Source organism: Brachyhypopomus gauderio, unplaced genomic scaffold (genome assembly GCF_052324685.1).
Source record: "Brachyhypopomus gauderio isolate BG-103 unplaced genomic scaffold, BGAUD_0.2 sc37, whole genome shotgun sequence".
Taxonomy (NCBI): Eukaryota; Metazoa; Chordata; class Actinopteri; order Gymnotiformes; family Hypopomidae; genus Brachyhypopomus; species Brachyhypopomus gauderio.
Genome location: NW_027506867.1, coordinates 1,469,672 through 1,496,860, shown reverse-complemented (window position 1 = coordinate 1,496,860; position 27,189 = coordinate 1,469,672). Strand labels below are relative to the sequence as shown.

At 45.6% G+C, this 27,189-nt stretch overlaps 1 protein-coding gene across 12 annotated transcripts; it reads left to right on the top strand.

Moving 5' to 3' along the window:
• The first annotated feature begins 522 nt into the window (after positions 1-522).
• abi3bpb (ABI family, member 3 (NESH) binding protein b) lies at positions 523-27,119 on the top strand. Of its 12 annotated transcripts, XM_076984969.1 has the most exons (23): positions 523-805; positions 5,333-5,512; positions 8,056-8,124; positions 8,314-8,446; positions 10,336-10,517; positions 10,635-10,681; positions 11,330-11,375; positions 11,560-11,640; positions 12,018-12,092; positions 13,448-13,645; positions 14,890-15,069; positions 15,871-15,936; positions 16,910-16,996; positions 19,073-19,141; positions 19,853-19,957; positions 20,110-20,199; positions 20,465-20,674; positions 20,817-20,922; positions 21,647-21,726; positions 23,116-23,145; positions 24,102-24,260; positions 24,821-24,943; positions 25,628-27,119. In XM_076984969.1, the coding sequence occupies exons 1-23, from the start codon at positions 715-717 to the stop codon at positions 25,741-25,743; spliced, it is 2,523 nt and encodes an 840-aa protein (XP_076841084.1). In that variant the 5' UTR covers positions 523-714; the 3' UTR covers positions 25,744-27,119. The 12 variants fall into 12 exon arrangements, with proteins under 12 accessions (XP_076841084.1, XP_076841086.1, XP_076841087.1 ...); XM_076984971.1 differs by lacking the exon at positions 12,018-12,092; XM_076984972.1 differs by lacking the exon at positions 16,910-16,996 and having other exon boundaries at positions 524-805; positions 25,628-27,118.
• Positions 27,120-27,189: the final 70 nt, after the last annotated feature.

Sequence of the window (27,189 nt, the reverse complement as noted above, 5' to 3'; positions counted from 1 at the left end):
CTCCATCTCTGTCTCTCTCTCCATCTACCTTCCTGTCTCTCTCTCCATCTCTCTCTCCATCCTTTTCCCTCTCTTTATCACTTTCTTTTTCTTTGCTTGTTACCCCAGCCAGCTTCTTGTACTTATTGAAATAAAAGCCAGTGAAAACACACGTGCACACCCACCGACACACACACACACACACACACACACACACACGCACACACACTCGGGGGAGTGAGAAGGAAAGAGAGAGAGAAAGAAAAAGAAAGGGAAAAAAAGCCCCGCTCCCTCCCACCCTCAACCCATATGTGTGTGTGTGTGTGTGTGTGTGTATGTGCATGTGTGTATGTGTGAGTGCCTGTGTGCACAAGTGGGTGGGTGTGTTTGAGCATGTGTGTGTGTGTGTGTATGTGTGTGTGTTTGAGCATGTGTGTGTGTGTGTGTGTGTGTGTAAGTGGGTGTGTGTCTGCGTGAACGTCTGTGTGGGTGCGTGCCGTGACATCAGCACTCCCCTCCCTCCCTGGATTGCTATAGATTATGCAGGGCACTCACAGGAGCCTGTTGTGCAGTAGTTGTAGACTCACTGGACAGAGCAGGTCCTACATCTCCAGTAGAAGAAGCAACAGGTCTTAGTAAAGTTACTCCACAGGCATCCCTGTACAGACCTAGACACAGATCCAGACCCCAGACCCAGACCGTTGACCCGGACCCTGGACCCAGACGTCGTGCACCATGCCCGGATCCTTGCTCCTCCACGTCTGGCTCTGGCTCTCCCTGGCCAGCATTCTGCTCCTCTCCCTGTCCTCAGCACAGATGGTCAGAGGTAAGTGCACCTGGAGACCTCGACGACCCGCAGCGTGGTCGTACACGTGATGTAGACGGTCAGGGCTAGGGGGCAGCTGCAGATGCTCATACCGAAACACTGCGTTTCGTGCAGATGCTGTTCTGACTACTGACTGCTGTTCTGACTACTGACTGCTGTTCTGACCACTGACTGCTGCTCTGACCACTGACTGCTGTTCTGAGAACTGACTGCTGTTCTGACGACTGACTGCTGCTCTGACCACTGACTGCTGTGTTGACTACTGACTTCTGTTCTGACTCTGACTGCTGACTGCTGACCCAGGGGACTTGCTGCTAATGAGGACGCAGGTGGAGAGCATCATTGCTCGTGGCACCCTAAAGATCTCAAATTCTCATATCTGGAGAAAGTGCTAAAGCGAAATGCGAATCGTTCCTGTCAGCAGGCTGCGGATGCAGGATGCACGAGCGTTCTGCAGGTGGATCTGGAAGAGCACGCCGGCTCAGTCCGTCTCTGGGGCTCCTGAATCTCATGACCTTCGTGTCGCTCATGCGGTGGGATGCGACTAGCGGGCGGGGCGGCAGACACTTGTTTCTCGGTTCGTTTGCAGGCGTAGAGGCTGAGGACTGGACACGGCTGGGATTAAATGAAAGGGGCAGGGGTGTGTGTGTGAGGGTGTGAGTGTGTGTGTGAAATCATCTGGGCTCTGAAGTGGTGCTGCTGACGCAGTGCAGACGTTCTCACGTTGCTTATGCAATGTAGCGAACCGAACAATACGACGTTGTCTTCGCATATCACGACGTGAGTGCCGCGGCCCGCCAAGATTGCGTTTCCGTGACGCAAATGTCCGAGTGTGTGTATGTGCGTCTGTGCGTTTGGCCAAAAGTGGGCGCAGCTGTGCACGTGTCCTCACGTAGAACTTTGTGAGCTTGTGTGTGTGTGTGTCCGAGCTTGCTCAGGATCTGTGTGTGTCCCTGCGTGTGGCAGCATGTGGGTGCTCAGGCACATGTGTGTGAGTGTGTGTCTGTGTGTGTGTGTGTAAAGGTCTCTTTGATCTTTGCAAGACCTCTGTTGTTTTTAGTCCATGAGTATATAACAGTATGCCCTTTGACCCTGCTTTTGATAATACCCCCCATCCTGCACTGTGTCTGTCGCCCCAAGCCCTGATCACAGACACACTCTTTGTCTCAAGTGCTGCTAGTATATGGGCATCCTGTATGCTATTTATGTGTGTGCATGCATGTGCACGCATGTGTGTGTGTGTGTGTGTGTGTGGGTATGTGTGTGTGTGTGTGTTAGTGAATGTGTGTGGGTGCATGTGTGTAGGTGCAGATGCGTGCGTGTGTGTATGTGTGTGGGTGCATGTGCGTGCGTGTGTGTGTATGTGTGTGGGTGCATGTGCATGCGCGCGCGTGTGTATGTGTGTGTGTGTGTGTGTGTGTGGGTGTGTATGTGTGTGGGTGCATGTGCACGCGTGTGTGTGTTTGTGTGTGTGTGTGTGTGTGTATGTGTGTGGGTGCATGTGCATGCGCACGCGTGTGTGTGTGTGTGTGTGTGTGTTTGTGTGTGTGTGTGTGTGTGTGTGTGTGTGTATGTGTGTGGGTGCATGTGCATGCGCACGCGTGTGTATGTGTGTGTGTGTGTGTGTGTGTGTGTGTGTGTGTGTATGTGTGTGGGTGCATGTGCACGCGTGTGTGTGTTTGTGCGTGTGTGTGTGTGTGTGTGTGCATGCACACATGTAATCACTTCAGGCTCAGCCATTTGGCTGTTGCTGTCCTGAAGCTCCATCTTTAGATCATTTTCCCCTGAACTGCCACAGTGGGATTTGGGCCCTTAACAAGTCTGCAAAAAGGTTTTATTCCATTTTGCAACATGCCTTGAAATCACATTGCAGTCTTTGATTAGTCAATGTTTCAGGGGAGTACAAAAAGCAGTGGAAAAAAGTTTTAGCGTGCTTTCTCGGCTGCGGTGCCCAAATGAGCTAAAATCACAGTGTTTTACTGTACGGGGAACTGCAGCCCTGTTAAATTCAGGATGAAAAACGCTGCCCCCAGGGCAGAGGGCGGAGTCACGCCGCACAGCGTGCCATTATCAGCGGGAGCGCTTCCCACAAGGAAAATAGAGATTAAGGTGCTGGAAAACATGACAGCGCTGGAGTTCTGAGGTGTGTGTGCTGAGAAGATAAGATGAAGCCTTTGCACTGGTTCTGTGATTATTCTGACTCCTCAGTGTGTGACTGGAGGAATGAGGGAGGAGGAGAACGCATGACCAGGTGAGTGCTGGACAGACAGGAAGATGAAAAGGGAAAGTGAGACGATGGCAAAATAAGACCCAAAACAAAGAATGCACCGCGCAGCTGAAACAGACCAGACAGACAGAGCAGAGAGTCCCAGAGTGCTCCTGCTGAAGCCAGTGGAAATGATGGTTTGTGTCATATCTGGTGAACGGAGCAGTTATGGAGCAAAGAGATGGAGGCAATCTCTCCATCCAGCTGAGAAGAGGTATTTACGGCATGGCGGAGGTCTGCGATACAACCCTAAGCCCCTCCCCCTTTCTAAGCCCCCCGTGTGATGCACAGCTCGGACTTTACCGCCTTTTCTTAATAATCCAGATCAAGCCAGGCCTGTCTTTGTATTTCAGGTGGTTCGGAAGTTTGTAAGAGTTACTTACGACTTACTGTATATGTTTATAGGGAGCAAAGAGGGCTTCTGGATTTTCCATGGAAAGTTCTGTCTGGTGCTGACCATGCATTGGTGGATTGGCTTAAATTTTTCAGATCTTGGATTCACCATGGCATTCTGAGAAATCCATGCATCTGGAGTCAAGACGTTGCTTGGTGGCGTCCACCTAAGGGGTTGAAATAAATATTTTAGATTTCCAAATGAAATTTGAGTGATCCGTGTACATTGGCTCCGAGCCAAAGTATGGAATGGTGTTTATCAAGCAGGAATTTCTGAAAATCAGCATGTTTATAAGTTTAAGCACACCACATGAGAAGAAGGTGCCAGAGCTGTGTCAGCTCAGCAGGACAGAGAGTAGAAATGGGCTGTGGTCCAAGAGAATCCGGATCCATGTTATCAGAGTCTAGAGAACATTCCAGTTCTGGGACAAAGCTTTGGAGCTACACAGTCCTCCACATAGGCATTTTGGAACTTACCCCGCCGCACCTCACCCCCTTGACACTCGTTAATTTCGTGTCAAACTGGACATGTTCCTTCACGTCCAGAAACTTCCAGAACACCTATGGGAAGAGAGGCCAGCCGAGCGCGGTGGGACGTGCATTAAGTGTCCACACAGGACGGACAAGATGCAGCTGACAGGAAAAGGCCACTCGCCAAGACCAATGGCAACGGCCTACCGCTTCTCCTGGACTCCTTCTCTGCCAAGCCGTTAATAGAGTTAATTGCTCCGAAGAACAAGCCGCCACCTGCAGCCAGTGACTGTTCCTGACGGGCTGCCAAGTTCATCCTGCCGTTCATCAGCTCCACCTGCAACAGAGTTCCCGGCTCGCTCCAAATGGAACGTGTTCAAAATGGGAACGTGTTAACTGACTTGTGGCTGTCGGTGTGGAAGGGGGCTTGATTTTGTCTTAAGGAACATTCCTTTTTCTAAACTTTGATCGATGTTTGATGTTAATAGCTGCACGATGCCCTGTGATAAATTAGTACACGCATTACAATTACAATTACAAAAACAGCCTTACTTTTATCATTTCCAGCCATGCCGTCCACTTCCTTATTAGCTCACATTATCTGTATGAATGATTAAAGCAGGAGTCCCAGACGGGGATTTCTAAGGGAATTTCGGTAGCTATCAAGGGCCCATTAAGAGGTTTGGGTCTGAACAAACACTAATGAGCATGTTTAACAAGTGGTTCTCGTGCGAGACGGACTGATGTGACAGATGCTTCGAAGCTGATGATCCAGTAGCCCTACGAATCAGTATGAACCCCCTATAACGCATTCCAAAAGACTGTAGTGAGGCACTTCCAAATGAACTTAATGATCCAATTCTTTTGGCTCATTTAACCCAGTCTTATCCAATGGAACTATTGATTGATGGGAAAACTGGCAGGAAAGGAAACTCCACTCAGCTGCCTGAGCCTGCATGTATCCTTCATGCTACGATATTCCACTGGGGGACAGGAAGCTGCTCTCCTGGCTATCAGAACGTCCTGTTCATCGAGGCTTCAGAGAAGTGGGTGGGCGTACTTTTAGGTCTGGTTTCCATGACATGCAGCCCCACAGTTCTTTAAAAATGTAGCCCCCTTTTCAGCATCTTCCCGAAGCTCATAAATCAGGAAAGGCCATGGCCCACCAGGAGGATGTATATGGTCACCACTCTCAAAAACCCATGCTGTACATGGCTAATCACTTCCACATTCCCGTGACGTGGGAATTCCCTTTAATGAAATTCCACCGTGAAACAGGAGCCAGTAGGGTTTGGAATTTTAGAAGAAAAAAATAGTTAAGTACTTATGTTGCGTTACTGTAACTGAATGAAAACAATTTAGTAATAGAAGTACACTGTTCTCTGTTTCCTCAACAGTGCGGAGGCAGAACATGAAGGTCCGGATTAACGCCACGGGTGACACTATTGTTCTGAAGTTTGTTCGACCCAACCCTGACATCAAGCTTGAGGGCTACATACTAGGCTATGGTTCTAGCATGTTCTCCAAGCAGTTCATACAGTTGCCAGAGAATGGAGAACTCTACGAGACAGAAATTGGTAAGTCTTTCTGCAGATGTGCACATCCATCAAATTGTAACATGAAGATTAAGTATATAGGCTTCATTCTTCACACCAGAGTGAGAAGTCCCACAAAACACAAAATATGCAAAAACCTGAAACCACAATACATTAGTTTTCCACTACTTCAAAACAACCGCCTTGTGATCTTCCAAAACCAGTGAATTGTTATCATGATTGAAACCACAAACAGAATCAAAATTCTAACCAAATGGATTGGTCTTGGTTATGCACCAGTGGACAGTAAGATACTTGAGGTGGAAATAAACCATCTCAGCATTGACTTTGTTTTTTAAAATGGACAGAACCTCTTTGAAAGTCAAGAGGTCATACCTTAGCGTAAGTACTGCTTACAATGTTTTCTTCTGTGGAGCAGTTTCTTACCATTCATCCTTGTATGATGATCACATTCTCTGCTGTCTTGGGAGTCTGAGGTTAGGACTACATCAACATTCTTTAAAACTTTGAGTTGATGCTTAAAAAACTTAAAACAAATGAATCCATGAATTCCAAAGGACGTTTCACACACTGGAACACCAGCAAACATTGGCACGTGAAGAATGACTCGCTTAATCATGCTGTACCACAAAGCTCTATTAGCTTTTCAGGACACTTCCGAGCATGGCTAGCTTCATCACTGTATAGTGTGATGATGCGGAGGAGGCAGGCACTACGAAACAATTGCGGTGAAACATAGAACGTTTAACGTAGACACAAGTGCAGTTCAGCACGATAGCGCGAGCACACAAAACACGGACACTCACACAGGCACAAACTCAAGACAAAGACGAGCACAAGACATTGCGCGAACGCACATTAAATAAGTGCTGAACACATTCCCCAGTGATCACGAGACAAGGCACAGGTGAGACTAACAAACATGCTCACAAACAACCCACACCCACGGAACTACAAACATGGACATAACTGCACGCAGACGACATAACGACACGCCCACAAGGAGGGGTCCGGAGCTGTCACCGTGACAGTATAGTATATTGTTTATTTACCTCCCTATTTGCTGTTTACTGTGGTAACTGCCATTCTTACCCTTGTCCCAAACATTTGACAAATCTCACATCATTTGACACACTCACATGAAGGCTTTTGGCTGTTATACATGAACAAGTGTAGAAACCTGAAGGCATTTTTGGTCACTAGGACCTTTCCAGAACATTACCTCAGTGTGATTATCTTGCACTCATGTTTGGTTGGCTGCCCGCTGGTGTTTTTTTAAACTTGTGCTACCAAAGTCAGGATCAGCAGGGCCATGCCTGCACCCATGGTGGACCAAACACCTCACAGCTGAACTCCTAAATCAGCTGCTCTTGAAGTCATCACGTGGGAAGGCCTGCGGGGCACCGGGCAGGCCCCAAGGGCGAGCCTGGTCCAGGAGCTCAGGAACAAAGCCCCGTCTGTGAGGAAGGAACGGGGCCCCTGATTGTTTGGCCCTCCTACAGGACTCACTTGCTGACGCACAAACACACAGCAGAATCATTCATTCACGTTCTCGATGCAGACCACAGTCTGAATGCACTTACCACGGAGGTTAAGATTAGGATCAGACGCACGTGCACAGCAGATGGCCTCGACATGCCTGAACCTTATAGACCATTACTAGCTTTAGCATAGCCATCTGAAGCTCATAGACCATAGCTAGCATTAGCATTGCTGTCTGAACATCGTAGACTACAGCTAGCTTTAGCATAGCCATGGGAACCTCATAGACTGTAGATAAATTTAACATAGCCATAAGAACCTATAGCATTAGGATAGTCATAAAAGCCTATTAGACCATAGCTAGCATTAGAATAGCCGTAAAAATGTCATAGATTATATGTAACATTAGGATAGCCATTAAAACCTCATAGACCTTAGTTCGCATTAGGATAGCCACAAAACCTCATAGACCATAGCTAGCATTAGGATAGCCATAAAAACCTCATAGACCATAGCTAGCATTAGGATAGCCATAAAAACCTCACAGACTATAGAGAGCATTAGGATAGCCATCTATGTAATGGCAAACGCATCAGGCTAAATGGTGGCCTACTCCAGCCCAACAACAACCACATGCTTAAAAAAATCCCACACTTGTGCCTTTTTTGCCTCTAATTGTCAGCCATTCCATGATGAGAGTGTAGTGGTCTCATTCATTTAGTCCTCAGTCAGGCTTTTCCATGAATCCATGCATTAACTAGCATGTGATCTTAGCGTGGGTCTTTCCAAACAGCGGCTCTCATAAGCCTCGCAGCTGTTTGGCCAGCTTCTCAAGGGGAAGGAATGGTTTGTTTCTCCTCAGGCTGGCCTGTCATCATCAAACACACTGTTCCTGTTTTCATTTTGGTGCCTCCCTGATCTGGTCACTGCTTGCATTTCATTGCCCTGGTGACAGAGAACCCCTGGTGACCCCTGGCGACCCCAGGCAAATCAGAAAGACTTTAAGGAAGATCTTTGTTTAGGATTTCCCTGTCATCTTCTTCACTGCTGTGGTGTGCAATAACTGTATCTCTCACTCTTAGATGCTGAACCCAAGTACCTGGTTGCTGTCCAGCCAATTCCAATGAATGATGTGAAGAAACAATGCACAGGTATATGAAATATTCTCGTCGTATAGTACTGATACAGGTGTATCAGACACCTAAGAGAGTATATCCCAGATCAGTTCTTGTCTTGGATGTCCTGAGGAGATCCATTGCATGTCATGGTGAAACCAATCTTAGATCAATGCTATCCCTTTAAGGCTTATGCGCCTTGAGCTGATGCATTATTTTCTGCAGGTAAGGTGAACATGGAGAAGCCTCTTCACCTGGTCATTGGCACTGTCTCCCCAACCTCAGTGCTTCTATCCTGGGGAGTGTATATGAAGACCCCTTATGAGGGAAACATTATGAATGACTGCTTGGAGGATGGGTGAGGTTCTTTTTCTCTTTCTCGCTCTCTCATAAACACATACACAGACACACAGTCCATGATTCTACACTAAAGGTTTCCATATATGTACCCCGATCACAAGAAATGACTGATGAAGGCCCCTTGTATCAAATTAAAGGATAATTCAGTCTCCAAATTCTCCTCAAATTCTCCTCAGTGGAGCGTCCACCTCAGCTCTCTCTCCAGTTCCCTGGGGATTTACACTGATGCAGCTTTTGAACACAAACAAAGGAGGCCTGGTTTGGCTCCACGCACTGAGAAAATGCAGTTGTAAATTTGCTCTATATTCTGCTCACAGAGGCAGGCCTCCACGATCTGTGTTGCATAAGCCTTGTGCAGAAGTCTGCTGAGAGAGGGGGAGTCTGAATGGAAAAAGGTTGCGTGGGATAGGGGTAGGTATGGAGGTAGGGATAGGGGTAGGGATGGAGGTAGGGATAGGGGTATGGATAGGGATAGGGGTAGGTATGGAGGTAGGGATAGGGGTAGGGGTAGGTATGGAGGTAGGGGTAGGGGTAGGTATGGAGGTAGGGATAGGGGTAGGGATAGGGGTAGGGATGGAGGTAGGGATAGGGGTATGGATAGGGGTAGGGGTAGGTATGGAGGTAGGGATAGGGGTAGGGGTAGGGGTAGGTATGGAGGTAGGGGTAGGGGTAGGTATGGAGGTAGGGATAGGGGTAGGGGTAGGTATGGAGGTAGGGGTAGGGGTAGGTATGGAGGTAGGGATAGGGGTAGGGGTAGGTATGGAGGTAGGGATAGGGGTAGGGGTAGGTATGGAGGTAGGGATAGGGGTAGGGGTAGGTATGGAGGTAGGGATAGGGGTAGGTATGGAGGTAGGGATAGGGGTAAGGGTAGGTATGGAGGTAGGGGTAGGGATAGGGGTAGGGATAGGTATAGGGATAGGGGTAGGTATGGAGGTAGGGATAGGGGTAGGTATAGGGATAGGGGTAGGTATGGAGGTAGGGATAGGGGTAGGTATAGGGATAGGGGTAGGTATAGGGATAGGGGTAGGTATGGAGGTAGGGATAGGGATAGGGGTAGGGGTTTGTTTAGGGATATGCATAAGTGTAGGGATAGAGGTAGGTATACGGATAGGGGTTTCTGCCACTGTAAGTGTGTGTGCGCACTCTCACTCATGTGCAAGTGTGCATTCATGAGTGATTGTTGTGTCTGTCAACATGCTCGTGTGCTTTTCGACTTCTTTCTCTTTCTCCATTTATTTCTTCTGTCTCTGCCATATGCTGCTATATGTATTTTTTCTGTTGTGCGGAGAGGGCTGAGCTGCTGGAAAGGCTATTGGAAACAGTGAATCGCTCCAGAGCGGCTGCAAAGTCTCACACCAGCCTGGGCCCTTATTAAAATCGAATGTCAGCCCGTCTGTGTGTGTCCTGGCCACTTCTCTGAGCATGACTGAACGCTCAGAACCTCACGAGGTGGTCGGACCTGGGCCTAGCACCTGCAGCAAAATTAAGCGGTACCTGGCTGGGCAAATCAGTCCTGGACCCGACCTAGTGCCACCTGTTTATGCAGTTGGGTCAGTCGTTTATATTTACCACACCTGTCAAAACAAGAGTTCCATTTTATCTCCTACATCCTTGGGTGCATTGGCAGGGTTGGTGCCATGGTAGGCCAGCAATCAGAGTGATTCAGTCATTCACTGGAAACTTTTGTTTCATTTTGTACCATTTATATGATTGTGTTCATTCGTGGACAGAATTCAGTCCTTGATGACTCGTAATCAAAAAGATTTGTAAGACAGGTGAAATTATACCAGGAGTTCATCTCCCATGTCGTCTATTCTATTCTTGTAAATAATCTTTCTTTCTTTTCTCTCTTTGGGGATTTTTTCTCTGCAAAAAACACCTTCTCAGGTACTACACAGTCCGCTACAGAGAAAGGAACAGGAAGTGGATCTATCAAACATGCCCCACCAGTGACACAGTCATCGACAACCTGAAGCCTAACACTCCCTATGAGTTTGGTGTGCGACCAAACAAAGACGACCGTGGTGGGGTGTGGAGCAAGCCTGTTGTCCACAGCACAAACAACGCAGGTATGCGTAACTGCAGGGGATGTAATTCCGCAAAAGGAATTTTTATTCATGCTTACAGGAATGCGGGATGTGACACTCTGCGGCATCGTTAATTTCCTCTCATCCTGTGTGTTGTAGACAAGAACCCGCAGAAGACATACAAGCCCAGTCGGCCCAAGCCTGTGGTACGTTTCCTCTGCTGCTTGTGAAGCAGGGAGCTGCAGCAAACGCACGCGAAGGAACCCTTGGTCCTAATGAGAAACGTATTCCCACACATCATCAGACCTGCAGCCAGGGACCTGGCTTGTGCTTGAGAAAGGCGCACTGAACGTGTGCATATGTAATATAAAAGACAAAAGTTCATCCTCCTGTGATCAAACTGTAACTGCTGTTGCCCCAGTGGACCGTAACAGGTGTTAGAGGGCCAGTCACTCTAACTCTCTCCTGTCCATTCCTCCCCTCTCCTCTCCTCCCCTCTCTACTCCCATTTTTCCCATGCTGTTATTATTAAACTTGATCACAAACATGTCAAACTTGGCCTCGAGCCCTAGCAAGAACACTGTACACACTTAGCACATGCTGTTGTATTCAATTAGGTCTCCTGCTGTGTCTGTGTGTTCAGAAGGAAATGAAATACATTACAAGATGCTGAGAGAGGCACTCCTGGGTAAACCATAAAACCAAAGATCAAAGATCCAGTTCAGTGTTCAGTCACATTACTGCTATTATTAAAAAGCTCAAATAAAACTAACTCACTGATTTTCACACCATCATTAAACCCACAAAGTGTGACAGGTCATTGCTGAAAAATAGTTTCTGTTTTGATCTTGCAGAAGCCAGTCATCCCTGGCCCACGTGTCGTCTTCCCTCCCCGTCCTGGTAAGCCACATGCCACACGCTGTTAATTCAGCCAAAGAATGAATCCCAGAAGAGAAGAAAAGTGTGTTCATCTGTTAACATATGCGTATCGTTTGATCTCAGCATGTGTATAATGTGTCCACAGCCATCTATCCCCAGGGGGTTTGAAAGTGTATTCTTGTCTTGTCTCATCTCTGTCCTGTAGCATTACACAACAGAACCCAGCCAAAACCTCCCTCTCTGCACACAAACCCTGCCTTTCCAGGAGCTCCAAAGACATCATTCGGTAATTTTGCTTGTTGTCTTGTTTTATTTCTTTTTGCATAACTTCACTTTCTTTTATTCCTCTTTCACTTGGCAATTTTTACAGTAATTCACTGTCAACTTTTAGAGAAACTGACATTTGCCTATTCACTCTGCATAATACACACACACACACACACACACACACACACACACACACACACACACACACACACACACACACACACACACACACACACACACAACCTCAGAGACATACGGAGTTCAGGGTTTTTCTGATAACTTTTAATTGCCCTTTTAATTTCCCTTTTTGACTGGAGTAGCTTCATTGGTGTGCCAGCTCTCTCTGTCTGTTTCAACATCTCCTGGTTATTAAAAAAATTACATTATCTCCCACAGCGCCTCCTCTGGTCCAGCAGGAAACTGCACTTGCTCCCAGATCCAATGAGCCAAAATGGCCTCAGCTTCCCTTGGGTAACACAGAGAGATTTTATTTCCCAGTCACTCAGCTTTGCGTGCAGATGCTTCCTTCTCGGTCTTGCTGCTGTGGGTGGAAATTGAAATCATCAGCTTCATTATGATTTGTTGCATGCTGGCATGATCCAAGCCAATCATAAGTTAGAAAGTCCTGGTTCCACGGAAAGGAGGATTCCTGACTGGCAGAGACGGCATCCGAGTGTAAGTTTTTCCCAGCGTGCCATTGAGAGTAAAGTCTGTGGTTGTTCATGCATGGTGTCTCATTTTTGCACATCTCACTTGCACTAGTCCCTGAAACATCTAGGAGCATCCTTCATCCTCTGATCACCATCTGAGCCCAAAAGTCTACCCCATTTTTATTACTCAAATCTATCTATCTATCTATCTATCTATCTATCTATCTATCTATCTATCTATCTATCTATCTATCTATCTATCTATCTATCTATCTATCTATCTATCTATCTATCTATCTATCTATCTATCTATCTATCTATCTACCTATCTATCATACTTCCATTTTATAATCTTATGTGAGTGTCTCTCACTCTCCTGCTCTCCTGAACAGGAAAGAAAGTGTACTAAAGAAATTATACTAAAATACACCTGCAGCTTCCATCCTCAACCCTACATCAGGAAGCAAGTGGATGTCTGTTAAGTAGAGATGTAATGTTAAATCAAATTAATATTAATATACATTTATAAATTAAATATACAACATACCTTCATGAATGCTGAACTTTTGTCATTTTCATCTTTGTGTCACTTTCTTTTTACCTCTCTGTCTCTTCTCATTGGCCAGATGCCCCCCTCCGATCACTACACCCCACCCCACCCCACCCCTCCACCATTTCACAGAAATTTAATTCATTTTCAGCATTGCTGCATTTTGGTCGTTGCCTGTGGTCCAGTCTGCATGAAGCTGTCGCATGCCAAAAGACACCAGTCACTTATTTTTCTTTCCAGCTCCAGCAGGGAGAGGCAGTGCTCTGGGTTGACCTCCTCCTCCTTCCCTGTCTCTCCTTCTCTGTCAAACCGGGCCTGACTGATAATGAGACCATGAGCTAGTAAAAACCAAAATAGCAGCTAATCTTGGAGGAAAATGCTAAAGCGAGACGAAAAGAAAGAGGAGAGATTAAGGAGTTTGACGGGTATTCAAGTGTCTGCCATCTGGAGCTGATGGAGTGGATTTGAATGCCAGTCACTCACTTGCACAATCTCTCCTCACCCCGCAGCCTTGTGGGAAAGTGAGACTATAAAAAAATACCCATATGTGCTATTTGATTAGCACATCGATCAACAGCTGTGGTCTCAAAAATCGAAACCGTTCTGCTCCTTCTCTCTCAACACAGAGCCTGACAGCCGTGCTAGAAAAGCCTCCTCTCAGCCAGGGGTGGTTTCTACCAGCCGCCCCCCACTCCTGCCCACCCGACCCCCCCACCAGACCACCACTACCACTACCACCCCTCAGCCCCCTTCCGAAGGCGACAGGCATGGCCTTTCTCAAACCAGGGCAACTAGCAGCACTCACAGGCCTCATAGTTCATCGGGTAATTTCCATGTTTCATGTTCTTTTTGCTCGCTTTTACCATTTTGTGTTAGTTTGTTGTTTTAAAAACGAATGGTCTAACTGCAGGCGTTGTCAGGCAGCAGGCGATGTCTAATTCCGTATTTTGCCAGTGATTCGCTATGACAGTGTTTACAGCTTTGGCTAATTCATTCTCTTTTCCTGAACTGAGTGAACAAAACCAATTCAATTCCACACAGAATCTAGTACAAAAAAACTTTGACTTGAGGCCTCACACTGTTTCATGGTGATCACACATGTGATAAAAGTAGGTACTGGCACAAGTCAGAGATGGGCAAACCAAGAAAAAAACTGCTTCACCATCCAGTGTCTTGATTCTATAACCCTGCCCTCCACAAACAGCCCAAAAGTCTCCATCCTAGTGGAGTGTGACTATTCCTTGCCATGTTGTGTTGTCAGACGTACTACTACTAGTCTGTTGTCCAGGGTCTGTCTAGTAGACTTTGCCAGGACTAATATGTGACCTCACAGCTTCTGATTTTTCCTCAACAAGTCTTACACTGTGTCTTGCTTCCACAGGAGCTGCGCAAATGCACCTTATTGAGTCCCCAATCATATCACCGCTCATACACTGACACAACAGTGTTTTGGCAATATAGTGTGTATCTATACGTTGTGGACACGCGTGGCTGATGGTTCCAACATTACTGAGCAGTGACAAATATCTTTATGTAATTTGCTAGTGTTTAGCAATTGTGTTAGCATAGTGACATGCCTGTGGTTAACCAGGGTTGCCAACTATTCAAGATCCCTGTGTTGGAGGGAGATTAGAACCTGGAGGAGGTGGCAAGTGTAAATTGTTGACGGGGGGGGGGGGGGGGCTAAATTATTACTGGGGCGGTGTAAAATGGACACAAATTAAGTATTTTCTCGCGATCGATCGGTCGCCAGTGATTGGCGCCAGAGCGAACTAGCAACTCATTGAATCATAGATATGACGTAGAAGTAAATAAACTAGATTTTTTTTTCGGTGTGAGAAATCGGAAGTGTGGCGTGAGAGCTTATGAAGACAGTCAAATGCGTGTGTGTCACGCTCAATGCGTGAGAGTTGGCAACCCTGGGTTAACGCTGGTATTACCATACCGAGAGTCCAGTGTCAGCTCCTCTACTGGTTGATGTATGAGCAACTGCACAAGCACATGGTTCTTTCACCTCACATAGTCCAACACACTGTAACCCAAATTGCTATTGTCTGTCTTTACCCAGGTAAAGGCTTTCAGAGAGACCTGAGCTTGTCTGCTCCACCCAAACCCTTCGATTCAGTGGTTGCAGTGGACATCCGAAACAAGACGGCTACAGGCAGAAATCCTGCTTTCCCCCCCTCCTTTAATGGCATATGGCCCCCTTCTCTCCCCAGGGCCAACGAATCATCCAGGAGATTCGGGGGTAAAGGAACCACTCTAGCCCCATTTACCACCTATCAGTGCTTCTCTGCCTCCCTCTCTTATTCCTTCCCTCTGAATCGATAATGTTTTGCATCTCTTCTCCCTCTCAAGCTTTTTGCATTCTTTGGGTCCAAACCTCCCTCCCCCAGAACTGATGTCAGTTAAAACAATGCTGTCTGGTACTGCATTTCCACCTGTATCATATTAGAACAGTCTTACTGTCTCAACTGGAAACAAGATATAACATGGGCCTTTGAAATTAAACAACTCGTCTGCCAGTTGTGTCTACGCTCTAAAGCTGGACTGAAAGAGGAGAAACTTAGCGGGGATCAAAGATCTTGGATCTGCCCAGTGTATCCCTGTAGAATGAGAGTCTCACACTCCACTCTTGCAGAATCGAATGCGAGCAGCGCCTTCCTTACTTGAACTGACTTCCAGGAGATTTGACTCATCAGCTTACAGTATCAAGCCGAATCGGGTGCTGGAGGAAGCTAAAATGACAGTGACCCCTGCAGGGAGCAAAGAAGGCTAGCCTCCAAGCCTGGTGGCTTGGTGAAGACCAGCCGTCATGCTCGGTGGTCTCCTGACTGCGGTACTGCAGGCCCAAGCCCTTGTGATTTATGATGAGAGACAGGCTCAGTGCCTGCCCACCTACAAGCCCATCAAGCCCCGCCCCAGTCACCCCCTCCCCCAACACTCGTCGTAGGTCGGCTCATGCTAACGGCCTTTCTCATGCTAGCAGCTAGTGAAGCCACCTCGATGTGCCTTTCCTGCGTAACGCCCCTTCTTTTCCTTCCAACAGTGAATGGAGAGCTCCACAAAGGATTCTCTTTCCCCAAACCAGTCACGTGGTCCAGAGGCAGAACTGGTAAAATGAGCCGCCCGGGTGTGTCTGTCAGCCACCATTAACCCCGCATTCTCCCCTGCCACACCCCACCCTGTCTGTGTCACGTAGCTCGTGTCCAGTGTCTTTTCCCCATCCATCTCTGTCCATCCGACCATCGCTCCATCAGCCAGCTCATCCGCTCACCCGCCTGCTGTGTTTCACACGTGTCCTCGATTCCACTGTCTGTGTCCTGCAAGTTTCTGCAGTTGCAGGGCTGGTGCAAGCTTCATGGTGCAGCCCATGGGGTCATTACCACGGTTACTCTCTTCCATAGATGCTAGTCTTCTGAGGGTATACAGAGATTTTTTTCTTTCTGACGCATAAAAACAGGTTGTCGTATTATCAACTCAACTGTATGTGGTTACAAGATTTTAACATGGCTTCATGTTTGCAAGTATACTGGGATTCCCTTCTTGGGATTTCATGCTATTGTTCAGTATTGTTTCATGCTATTTGTTGTGTGCATGAGTGTTTGCATGTTGTGTGAGATCCATCACCCTGCATTCTGTGTCCATTATCGGTTTCAGTGGAAAATCAAAGATCACAAAATGGTGGTGCTCTTTAATCATTATAAACTACCTCTAGCTAACGTGAATGCAGTAACTCAAGCTTTCAAATCAAACTGAACTCTTAATAGTTCAGATGTTTTAGACAGCACCATAATTTTTTCACTGTAGAGAAACGTTTTTTGTACACTGTTGATGTTGATCAACAAAAGATCATTGTTGTTCTTTTTAAGGCTTTTTTTAGGTATGACCTTGTGTACATAAACATTGCCCATGAAACATTGTTATCACCTTTCTGCTTGTGTTTTCACAAAACAGTGGACTGCTTAGTTGGATTTTAACAATTTCAGGTCCATGACAAAACCAGCTTCACGCGTCCTAACACCTCTTGTCCAGGAAAAGGTTGCAACTAGGCAAAGCCGGTTTTAATCGCCCTCCTCTCCCTGCAGCTAATAACTCGCTGTCCGAAGTCATATCCCCAGAGGGCGGTGGTGACGTTGGGCGCGTGCGTGCTTCTGTCGAGGAGCGATTCTACGGTAAAGGCGCGGGACAGCTCATCGGCGGTCCGCCCTGGGCTGCCCTCTCGATAAGCGCCTCAAAGGCCGGCAGGCCGAAATCTGCATGAGAGCCGCACGCTTCCGGGCCCAGTCCAAAACCGCCGGCCTGCCCCAGCGAAAGGCCCGGCCGGATCTTTGGAAAATACTTCCCCAAGTGGAAGTATGGCGTCTGCTGGTCTTCGGCTTTAAGCGAACGAAGCTTTGGCTTGTTTTTGCACTCGGCTTTGCACTTAGTTTTTCGTTTCTTTTTTTTTTCGCCGCAAGATGTGAGGATCTGGATTCTGTTCCTCTGCCCTTCACTGCTCCAAAGCGAGTGTTTGGACTGCTCTTCCAAGGGCGGTTTTAACTGGTTTTCCAAAGTAGGAGCCATAAGCCTAAGTCGGTTTCCTTCTGGCTGTGAGAACTGACTGCAAGCATGAGAGAACACTGGGCCTCCACAGAGCTTTATGCGAGTGTTTAAGTTCTTGTATTCATTATAAGAATGGTGTTTCTTTGTTGGTCTCCATTAACTCCGTACATTGTTTGAATGGTGTTGTTTTATTGTTTATTTCTTTCATTTCACACAACATACGATTTGGTATATTCACAAGCGAGAGCACTCCACAGTTCTGATGGTGTTCGGACAGGCATGGCAAGGCCTTACTGCACTGGATCTGATGGCCACCATTATGAGGGGCACACAGGGGTTTCATTCCCACAGAAAATTTACGCTAAGAAGAGCAAATGTTGCCATGGAACAGTCCGACAGTGTTTAAAATCTCTCCTCAAAGACAGAAGATTTTCAGCAGAGTTCTCCAAGACACCTAGTCGAGGGATTATTTTAAATAGCATTCCATATTACAAGCTTTTGTATTTCAGAATGCAGGCCTTTTATGTTAATGTTAATAATTCGGTTCGTCCAGTGAAGAAATTGGAACCAATTTCTTTGATTATCAAAAATTTGGCCCCTGCACATGCAAAGCCAATTTACGACATATGTTTTGTATTTTTGCAGTGCACATTTCAGAAATATGCAATTAACCTGAGGAAATGTTGCTGCTTCTTTAAAGCCTGTCTCTAGGTCTTATTTCAAGATGATTATTAGGCTTTGTGTAGGCAGATTACAGGAAGGAGTCCTGGGGACCTTGATAGGAAAGTGTCTCTGCTGAGGTTTCCTCATTGAGTCTGAGATTGACCTAATGCTGTTGGAAAACAGATGTTTCACTCCTGTGCGTTTACTGTACACCAGTCATCTGAAGACTCCACTGTAAAACTTGTCAGAACCAATGAATGATTAGTATTATCTGGCTTGTTGCATTCAGTTACAAAAATAAAATCAACAATAGGATAATGACGCGCTAAGACATTTTCTAGACATTTTTGGGCAGCTTAATTTGGTAGAACTGGTCAGAAAACCTGGGTTCTGCCACTAAACAACTTTGCGTGTGCATCGGAGAGCCGGGGTAATCCGGACAAATGCCCTTGCTTGCTTCGCTCATGACCATCTGGAGTGTTGTGCTGAACTAACGATCAAAGACCCAAAGATCTTCAAGACCAAGACTGGGCATTTTATGCACAAAACCCTGAAAATGATTCTTATTCCTGCAGAAACATTTTGCTAATTAAAAAGGGGACTATTAAGAAGGATTACCAGACTGCAGACCAGCATCACCACAGCATGGCAGTTTAGCACTTCCCCACTTCTTTGATTCTCTAGCTCATTAGTCTTACATTTGAATCCAGTGCTAACTGTTGCAGAGCTTCAACCCCAACACACTGTGCCAGGTGCTGTGGAAGGAGTTCCACTGGTTTTCATTAGATGTGCCTATTTGAGGAGCTAAAAATGAAGTTTCATGGAAACAGCCCTCGCTGCCGACTCCGAAACCCTGAAAACCGATGCCGTTGGACGATGGCAACTGTGCGATCGAGGGCTCGTGCTCGCTATTAGTTGTGCTGAATGTGCTGCATGACGAAGTTGGACGCATTGCTTGGATCAGAACCCGGGGTTTCCCGCGCTGGCGACAAGAGCTTTCGTTACTCCAGGCCTGCTGAAGCCTCCTCCTTTCTGATTTCCAGGTTCCCCTGCTCGACCTCCTTCCTCCGTCAGCAAGAACACCAACCTGGTGGGCAAGCCAAGTGACCCCGGTGAGTGCTGGCATTCACATTAGATTACAGCCTATTAGTAAGAGCCCATTTTGAAGTCTTTAATGCCTTGATTATGTGATGGGGGTGTGCTGGGGGGATTGAAGTGCAGTAGCTCAGTGGTGAAGTTACTTGGCTCTTAATCACAGGGTTGCCTGTTTGAGTCCCCCCACTGCTTCGTTACCACTGTTGGGCCCCTGAACAAGGCTCTCAATTACTGAAACTGCATTCAGGCATAATTGCACATCCACTTTGACTAAAAGTGTTGTCATCTAAGTGTTGTGACAGACCCCCTGGCAATGGTTTTCCTTTCTATCACTAAAGGGAAATGTAGTCTAGTCTGAAATACTGAAATCTGAATTATTCTTATTATTATTGTTGTTAGTTTATTTCTTTTGAATTGTTACACCCACCAGTAGAGAACACAATAAATGTTTTTGTGCTTGAGGCTTGTAATCTTTGAGATTGATGCACTGTTGCACATCTACTAAATGAGCAGCCAATGGACTTTGGTATTTGAACCAAATAATGAACCAATAATAATGTTCTTTGAACTTTTTATGATAACGATGTTAAAATTCTCTTTGTAGTAGCAATTCATCATCTTGGAATTAGTCCAGTCATTAGACATCGTGAGTTAGTCCATCATGGTTGTGTGAAGTGTGTCCTGCCGATCGGTGTTATTAAACGCAGTGATCTGAACCTCCCTTGCAGACAAGACACATGTGTTGAAGGACAAGGCGGACATTCTGAAGCCAAAAACACCACCCGCGACGATCAAGCCAGCTAAACCCAGAACAACTCCACCCCCAGTCAATGGTGAAGCTCCATTCAGCCTGTCAGACTGCCACGTGTCCCTTTATGAGTAGAATAGGATTCCGAAAATATGTGATTTTGAAATTAAAGCACCACACTTAATCTTATTAACGTCCAACACTTCTTCTGCTTACTTCTCTCCTTCCATGCTACAGCAACACGGTTTGAGACGTGGGAGAACTCCTCTGTCTTCAGCTCGATTCCAACATCCAAAATTGATGCTATGGGCAAGGAACGATTCATCGGTAAAGAGATGTTTCCTGCTTTCTACTATAATGAAGTCTGAAAGCACAAGGGATGAAAGGACTCTAACACACATGGACCGTGGAAAAGTTTTAAAGAAATAAATCCCTATAATTTGCTCCTTAGCTTCAATTAAGTTAATCACTTTGAACTGAGATATCTTCACTGTGGAATGCTGGGATATGTTTTCGCTAGCTTCGGTGTTTACTTGTTTTGTCGTTTTCCTTGGCGTTATCTGGCATTTATTGAAGTCATTTTGTGCTGCAGCTCCCCATGTAGTGTATAAGACGGACAAGAAGCCGGATGAACCATGTTCCATCACCACGTCCCTCAACTACTTCCCCGAGGAGGAGGCGGGCGAGACCAACGTCACTGCTCCACCACGCACGCGTCCTTCCAACCTCACGGTGGTAACCGTGGAAGGCTGTCCCTCCTTTATCATCCTGGACTGGGAGAAAACTGACAACGACACCACAGGTTAAGGATCCGTCTCTTAAGGAGCCATCTAGGAAGATCAGTAACGGTTGCTCAGGGGAAAGCTTCAAGAAGAAAATATTGCATTTGCCCTCTGATGCAGCCAGATAATACGTGCTATAATTTGCTGTGATTCCTGTGACAGAGTATGAGGTTATCTCCACCACAAAAGGACCTGAAGGTGAGAAGGTGTCCATCGTCACCACCAACCAAACACACACGGCGGTGGAGAACCTTAAGCCTGAAAGCAGGTATGAGCATAATATACATGAGCGCTCATGCGCACACACACACACACACACACTTAGGTAAAACACACTTTGAATTGGTGAATAAACACAGCCTCTGTTAAGAATCTGGGTTGAGAATTTCGACCCCGGAGGGTGTTAGGACCTCAGGTCAGATCTGAGCTCCGCCTCAGGCCATCTGTCAGAGAGCCGCCATGCTGACTAGCACTTTTAACGAGCCTGAAATGAGATTGTGATCTGGCTCCTTTTTCCCGCCACAGTATAAAGCGTCTCTCCATGTGAACTGGGGCCCATTGCACGAGGGCCCTCCGAATATTCATACTTCACACATGGAAGAGCTATTAAAGAGGCCCTGACGCTCACTCGTCTCAGGATGCACATATCCAGTGTCACTGTGGATGTTCGACACGTGAAACTCGTTTTGACTCGCTCGAAGTTAAGCGCAACGGCCACTGAGGCTGGCACATTTTGGTTCGATTAGGCACCACACCCAATTGAATAAGACCAGTGTGAGTGAACTTCATGGCTCTGCAGGAATGAAACCCATAAGATGAAGTGTGGGCTCCTGTTGCAGGAGAGCGATGAATCGATTCAACTCGCCGTGCTTGAACGGCCTAAACCTGCATGAAGTTACACTTTACACCTTTCAGACAGGCCTAAATTGCATGGACAACAATTTCACACCTAGCGTTCTGTTAATAATATTTCTGTCTTCCTTAACTCATAGCTATGAGTTCAAGGTGAAGCCAAAGAATGAACTGGGAGAGGGGCCTCCCAGCGAGCCAGTGACCTTTAACACGGAGTCTGGTATGTTAAAACAAACCACATAGCAGTACACTTTGACTCCATGCCACGTGGACAGCAAGCAGGCGTCTGTCTGCACAATCGCTGCAAATCACACCAAACTATTGAGGTTTTATTGTTGTTTTCAGGGCACGATACCTGTTGACACCAGTCCAGTGCATGTTACATATAAAATGGTTTGAATGGTGGATCTGTCAGACTGCATTTCTACTCGCAAACATCTGCCATTTTATTTTCGACGTGCTTGTCTTTCCAAGTCTCGAGATGTGGTTCCAAACGAGCTTTTAAAAAGTCCATAAAAAAAGGCTCTGAGTTGGTCAGGGTGATGGTCCCAAAAGTATACCCTGCTTGGGCCGTCCAAGTGTGTCCATCAAAAACAACCGCTGTATATCCCTCAGAGAAGTACGTACAGAACTGGTGTGTGTGTGTGTGTGTGTGTGTGTGTGTGTGTGTGTGTGTGTGTGTGTGTGTGTGTGTGTGTGTGTGTGTGACCATGGGTGTGTTCGACTAACATAATGAGTTCAGCATGTTGCTGTGTTAGTCCCGACCCCAGACCCCATCACAGCGTGCGGACACGCGGCGTGCAGGGAAAGCCGGGTTACTGCCAGACCTCCCCCGCTGTCGTACTGACTCTCTAAAAACATGTCATAAATGCATAACAAATGAAGACTCACGTCATCCATGGGTTTACGGGGAAAATGTTAGCTCTGGGACCAGTCTGCCTTTCTGTTAGAGAAGGAGAGCTACAGGAGAAAAAGAAGAAGAATTTAGTGGAAGGGAGAGAGAGGAGTGAGAAGGATGAAGAGAAGAGTGAAGAGGATGAAGTAAGGAGGATGAGAAGTAAGAAGAGGAAGAAGAGAAGTAAGGAGGATGAAGAGGAGAGAGAGAGGAGTGAGGAGGAAGAAGAGGAGACCAGGAATAGATGATAGAGTATTGGGCGAGGGAGAGGATGCTGGAGCAGAAGATGAAGGGGATGTGAGCGTAGAGGGAGTGTGTGAGCGAGTGACAGGGTGGATGTGGGATGCAATGTGGAAAGACAATCAGAGAAGAGAGTGATGAAATTTTACCTCCAACTTCCTGAAGCTAAATCACTGTCTCTAAAAGCTTTAGACTGCCTGGCAGACTTGCTTGTGCCAGTGAATCTGTCCTCACCAGGGAGATTGAGTGACTCTTTGGAAAAACACACTATTTTCTGCTTGTTGGAATATATTGTAGTTTTATATTCAAGGCTTGCTGCCCTCGTAAGGGTAGCCAGCACGAACTGGAACGGCAGCATTCGTAACTTTCCTATAGCCCACAGATCATTTTGATGGCTACAGTCACCAGGCTGCCTTCAAAGGAACTAGTGAGTGTGAATATCTCATCTATTTTTTTCTTTTTTTTCCTCCACAGCTGACCCCAGAGTGAGTGAGAACGTTTCAGGTAAGTCTCCAGCACACAGGTTCTATACAAGGGAGTTACACATTGAGATCAGGATAAGGAGAGAAAGAGAAAGTTAATGTCCTTGGAGAGGAAGCTCACATCAAAACACATTCTTCATTCCAGATTTGAGTCCCAGCCAAGCAAAATAGCCAATGAGTACCCTGCAGGCAATGAGAGGAGCCGTATGCACATATCTAACCTGATCAATGTCCAAACGCAGAACCTGCTCTAGAAAACAGGGCCCTTCTCTACAGCAAACCCTACTCTAAACATACTCTTACTCTACTTTTGTAAGTCGCTCTGGATAAGAGCGTCTGCTAAATGCCATAAATGTAAATGTAAATGTAAACATACCCTACACTAAACATACTCTATTTCAAACATACTCCACTCTAAACATACCCTACTTTAAATATACCCTACTCTAAACTCTGAGCACATTTTGTGTTTGTTCTAGGCACAGACACAATATCCAGGGTGCACAGATCCAACAGAGTCTTTACACAGGTTCTTCAGAGATGATGCCTTTGCTCTCACATGCCTCCCTAATCAGAGTTGCAGCCTCAGTCCGTAGTTTTATGGGTACTCTTGCAGGCGGTAATGACGAGTCAATAGAGGCCAGGGAGAGTCAGTAATGGGCTTGTGGAGACAGACTAATGGATTGGCTCCTTGACTCTTCTAACAGGTCTAGCAGGTCTACAGGTGCGCAAACAGAATGAACGCATGGAAGAAAGCGTTAGGAGGGTGTCAGCGAATGTTTCTGCACGGCGAATGTTACGCGGATGACAAGTGGTCGAGTTAGTTAGAAATCAACTCGTGAGCTCTACTGGCAACACTACTGCACTTATATATGTCGATATGCATAAACGCATGACAGGTGGAAGGGGGCGAGATGGGTGTAGCTGAATTGAAGAGAATGAATCACACCTTAATGTAAACGAATGTGGTTGTCTCAGGTAAGGACGCGATCTGGACGCAGTTCCCTTTCAAGACGGACTCGTACTCGGAGTGCAACGGCAAGCAGTACGTGAAGAGGACGTGGTACCGCAAGTTCGTTGGCATTCAGCTCTGCAACTCGCTGCGGTACAAGATCTACCTGAGTGACTCTCTCAACGGTCAGTGCCCCGCAAACAAAAACGCACGTTCTTCAGATCAGGTCTGGTCAATGTTTAAGATAAGATATTGTCAGTTCCCTACGGAACTCACTACATCCATCCTTGATCCAACTCACGGAGCTGGATAACTGGATCTGAGTCAAACGTATGCTCTGCAGGGCAGTATATCTTTAGGCACAGGGATGAAACTGTACTCTGCCGGGCATTAGATCTTCAGGAACAGCCTGGAAAGGAATTTAGTGGTGATTTATATTATTCAATGCTCAAGAATTACTGTTAAGAAATTATATTATTTCTCTTGATTTAAAGCCCCAAGGGGAAATTTGATATTGCAATAACAGTGAAAAATAATATTTTCAGACATATATGAGGCCACAAGATATTAAATGCTAAAATGGGGGAATACGCAGTTTATGTCTAAATATATGATTAAAGTAGTATGTTGTACATCTTTAGCGTACATGGCTACACCTTCGTTGCTATTATAGGATTTTTAGTAGTTTTTCACGTTAAAGTCCAGGAGTATTTTAGCTAATTGCTTCCCATATGCCTTTGCTCAGGTAAATTCTATAACATTGGAGACCAGACGGGTCATGGGGAGGATCACTGTCAGTTTGTGGACTCCTTCCTAGATGGCAGAACTGGCACACAGATGCCTGCAGACCAGCTCCCATCCAGGAGAGGTAACAGGCGACAGCACATCAGTCAGACACCTCATGTAACAGTGTCAGTGAGACAGTTCACTTAACATTGCTAAGACAGTTCACTTAACAGTGACTAACCAGACAGCTCAAGCTGGCTTAAGATTTGTTATTAATGATAAAGCAAAATATATTATAGATTAGGACATTAACACGTTAATATATAATAATAATAATAACATAATAATGTGTATGCTTAGGCCTAACAATGTATGCTTAGGCCTACACAAAAATATAAAATTAGAAGTAGTGGTGTCAATTTCAGGTTCATAGATTAAAAGTCCTCACCAGGATTTTGCTCAAGCTTGCTAGATTTTCTAATTAGCAATCCAGGTAAAATTAGTGGAATCAACACAATCCAGGAAGCCTGAGCAAAATCCTGGTGAGGACTTTTAATCTATGAACCTGGAATTGACACCTCTAATTAGAAGATAATCAGTCCAACCTCCTTTTGTGTAAACTAAGCTAAATTTATTTTCAAAAACCCACCTACCAAATGGGAGTTCTTCAAGATTTTAAACTTGGAAGTGTGTCCTTCTACTAAAGGTCCTGCCCACTACAGAAACACTTTTGGGTATTCAAAACAAAATGGATCCTCCCTATTGGACACAGTCACTCTAAACTGCACTTGGCCTGCACCAACCCACTCTTCCTTCCCTTTATCAGGTTTCTACAGAGCAGTGAGACAAGAGCCAGTCCATTTTGGCCAGATAGGAGGCAACTCCCACATCACCTACGTGGCGTGGTACGAGTGTGGTACACCAATCCCGGGTAAATGGTAGGACCCCAACGAGCAGTCCACACAGAAGCTGGAGGAGCAGTTCTTATTGGCTGAGAAGGTTTTTTGCTGTTTTTTTTTCCACCAATGGCATGGTGTTGTGTGATACCTCAAGTTCGACACCAGAGTCCAAACCATGTATAATAATGTACAGGACAGAAGAGTCAGGGACTTTTAATGAGCGCGTTTGTGTTAGGTATTAACAGACCGTGTCTTGCTGTCTTATTTATCACTGCTAAAGAACAAGTTAAAGAGAGAGAAAAAAAATTATGAGAAAAATACTTCAGTGGGTTGAAGTTATGAACATTAAAAAATCTTTCGTTTAAATATTGGGAAGCTGGCTCCCTTAAAGTATTTTGGTATTTTATGTAATATTATTTATCGAATTTGTGCCGCCTTGTTACTGGGTGTGGCTTGCCAGTGGGTGTTGGGGACTGGGTTTTGGTTCAGTAATAAGAGACTCATGGGTTTCTCAAGTGTGAACTCACCTATAATTCACATACATTAGAATGAGCAAGAGAGATGCCATTGGACTGTGTATGAATGAATTTCGTAAGGTACGAACGTGAAAACTTACCATTCATAACTTCTTATGCAGGTTGAGTAAGATCTTAGACCTTCTCTCTGTGTCTTTCACACTTCTGAGACTTCTGTGTAACATCACGAGTCTCTTGCATTTCAAACGTAAAGTCAAATGTGTGCGTGTCTTAATCTCTTCTCTACTGCATTGGCAGACAGCCTACAACCTAGATTAAATCACAGAATTGAAATGTTGCAAAACCACAACATTTCTTTATTATTATTGGGGAAACATCGGCATATTTTCCATCCATCCAACCTTTTTTAATTATTTAATTCATTCTCTTGCTCACTCATTTCATCCCCATTCATACACACATATTATGTCCAAACAGGAACAAGAAACCCTGAGATGCGTTGTAACGAGTTTATCAACTTTCTTTGTAAGCCCTGCTTTAGCCGACTTGGTGGAACCGTACACTTGCAGTTTGCACAGCATAAATATATTTATATGTATATGGAGAGATAGTATTTTTTTTCATTAAGCGTACGAAGAAGAAAAACTCATGAAACGTAATCATGGCTGTTATGCTTTTACCACAGTAGCATGTGTGACGTGGTGTCGAACAGTTTTGCGCCAGCCGAGAAGAACAGGAAGTTTTTTACGATTTTTATGAGTTTTTGTACAGTAATTCTCTGCCTTTCCCCCAGACAGAGAACATAATAAGTGTATATATTTATATATATACACACACATAATGGAATTGTTTGTAAGATGAAATTGTATTATTGATTTTGGACCTAATTCTTACATTTCTTTGTGTATTATTTTCAATAATAAAAACTAGAATTTTGGATTTTCCTTTTGTAATAAAAAAGGATCCTGTCCCTGTTTTCCTTTCACTGGTACCACAAATATTTTTACAGATTT